This window comes from Anopheles marshallii, chromosome 2, assembly GCF_943734725.1.
Source record: "Anopheles marshallii chromosome 2, idAnoMarsDA_429_01, whole genome shotgun sequence".
Lineage (NCBI taxonomy): Eukaryota > Metazoa > Arthropoda > Insecta > Diptera > Culicidae > Anopheles > Anopheles marshallii.
The window spans coordinates 15377998-15380470 of record NC_071326.1 but is presented as its reverse complement, the minus strand read 5'-3'; the positions used below and the strand labels follow the sequence as shown (position 1 = coordinate 15380470).

Below are 2473 nucleotides of genomic sequence, written 5' to 3'. Positions count from 1 at the left end.
CTTATTATACCCCCATAGCTCCCGTCGCTTGGGCTAACCGAATTGGACTGTCTGAACCTGGGGAACGCCATTTCTCCCCCCTGGAGAGGGAGGGTTTGCAGGTGCGCCGTTGGAGAAGTTCGGAGGGAAATGGATTCGATCACGGCCATGGCCGTTCTAGCACTCCGGACGCCAGAGCAGGTAGATTTAGTTGTATAAAAGCGACTTGCGCAATTCCATCCATACATCAGTCGCTGCCCAACTGTTCCCGGTGGAAGTACTTCATCGTTCCAGCATTCCCGTTCCAGCTGTGCCGTACTGCCGAATCGGTGTTCCGTGCTCGCAATTGAAAGCCGTTGTGATTTATAGTTTCGAGTGCGGTTCGGTTTGTGATTGCTCAAGAGCGTATCTGCTAGGATCACAATGAAAGTGTTTGTTAGTGCTTTGGTGTTGATCGGATGCGTGCTGGCATACGGATCGGCTCTCTCGACACAGGGTGCTAAGGATTGTGGTAGTACGGACGGAGGGCTATCCTGCCACGGTGCTAAGATTGTGCGTAACCTGGTACGGCGATTGGCACGCTCCGGCAAAGCGGACGATGCGCTGAAACTGTTCCCGGGAGTGGAAATTGTCGCCAACGACGATGCCGAGGAACGGGAACGATCGTTGAATGAAGTGGCTGACGATGATCGTAGCATGTTCGGGCGCTTTGCTCGGTATCTGCAGAGCCACGAGCTGAAAATCAACTTCGGCCAGCTGGTGCAGCGCAGCGACATCAAGGAAGCGATCCGGACGGCATTTGGTGCGATGGATCAGGAGGTGATCGCGGACGTTGCGGAGGCCCGCAAGAAGGATAAGGGTGGCCTGGGTGCGATCATGATGATGGGACTGATGATGGGCAAGCTGCTGGCAGCACTCGGATTCGGCGGGGTTGGACTGCTCGCACTGAAGGCTCTCGGTGTTTCGATGGTTGCACTGCTCCTGTCGGCCATCCTGGGGCTGAAGAAACTTACCGAACACGGTGACCACAAGGGACGGCACAATGACGAACATTTTGAGGTACACTCGGAGAACGAGCATGGACATGAGGGAGGGGCACGAAAGCGTCGCTCGGTTGAGACGGAAACCATCGCTAATCACTTGGCTTACAACGGTTGGGCACAGCTGGTGCAGTGAAGCGGATGGGATGGGTTGGGATGGCGTTAGGCAGTGACAGTTAATTAAAATATTTATTTGTCCAGTATAATTTATTACTACATGTGTAGAGCCAAACTGATTACGGGCTATTCTCCAAAGGAAACTCAATAATAAAGTCGAACACAATGCAGTCTCATATCCTCTAATGAGCGTTTTTGCAGAATTTTGCTTCTGTGTTGGTATTTTATTTTGTTTTAAAAGATGAGCTACAATTAATAGACCTAGAACATCCAATTTGAAGAAGAAATATAACAAATTCAGCTCGTATCCTGTACTCCAACTCAAGCTCGAACACCAGCTCAGGCTCCGTCTCCGTCTCCGTCTCCGGTTCCGGTTTCGGCTCTAGACTGTCTCCAGTCTGATCTGGCTCCGGCTTAGACTCCAACTGAGATTTCTTTGCAATTTGGTTCATCTTAATGCACTTTGTCCACTACGGAATAACGTCGAAATTTAAATCCAACATCCGAACATACAATTCCGACACCGACTCCGCACAAAGGGCTCCGGGACCAGGATGTTGTCCCTCAGATTTACACATGTGTGGATGTTTCAGATTTAGAAGTTGAGGATTTCTGTACCAGAACCATTATGAGGACTGATTAAAAGGTAAATGATTAAGTCACATTGGCACTTTATCGGAAGCAGTATTCATGCAATTGGTATTGGTGTATTTTGATTTCTTCTTGTCGATTGAAACCTCTGAACTCAAATCTGCCACGTAGCTCAACCCTTTATACATACATACCCTTTTATATTTATACATACCCTTTATACAGATACAAGAATATAAAATAATTACAAAATTATACTGAATCTATATTGTATGCTTTTATATAACATGCAAAAAATATTGTTGGAAAATGTTTTAGTTTTGCAGCATTGCTTTTTACACAGGCACACTACGTGCACTACACCGCGTATACTTGGAACCATGTTGTACATCATAGTGTATTTCTGCGAATGATGGCGTTTAAAATGCTACAAAACAATTGTCTACAGCTATACTTATCAGTTACACATGTAAGTACTCTAGGTGATGTACAGTAAAAATGTTATTCGAATTTAAAATAGCTCCAAACTGTACAATGGCAGCTGCAATGCAATGTATCGCCTGCTTTGTTTCACGCAATTTGAAACATTTCAATGATTTGTGGATAGCATACGCTACAGGCGGAAACATTACGATGTAATGTGCGCTTCACAATAGGCTGTAGTTGAACCAAAGAGCTGGAAACAATGCGTTTCGTTTCATTTATTTTACGCTAGAACTACCGGACTAGTCATTTTGTTCGGAACG

The 2473-nt window shown here is 46.1% G+C and overlaps 1 protein-coding gene across 1 annotated transcript; it reads left to right on the top strand.

Annotated features, from left to right (window-relative positions):
• The first annotated feature begins 402 nt into the window (after positions 1 to 402).
• On the top strand, positions 403 to 1155 carry LOC128707948 (uncharacterized). The gene has a single exon (XM_053802906.1). It carries the CDS (start codon positions 403 to 405, stop codon positions 1153 to 1155), a length of 753 nt encoding a protein of 250 aa, XP_053658881.1.
• Positions 1156 to 2473: the final 1318 nt, after the last annotated feature.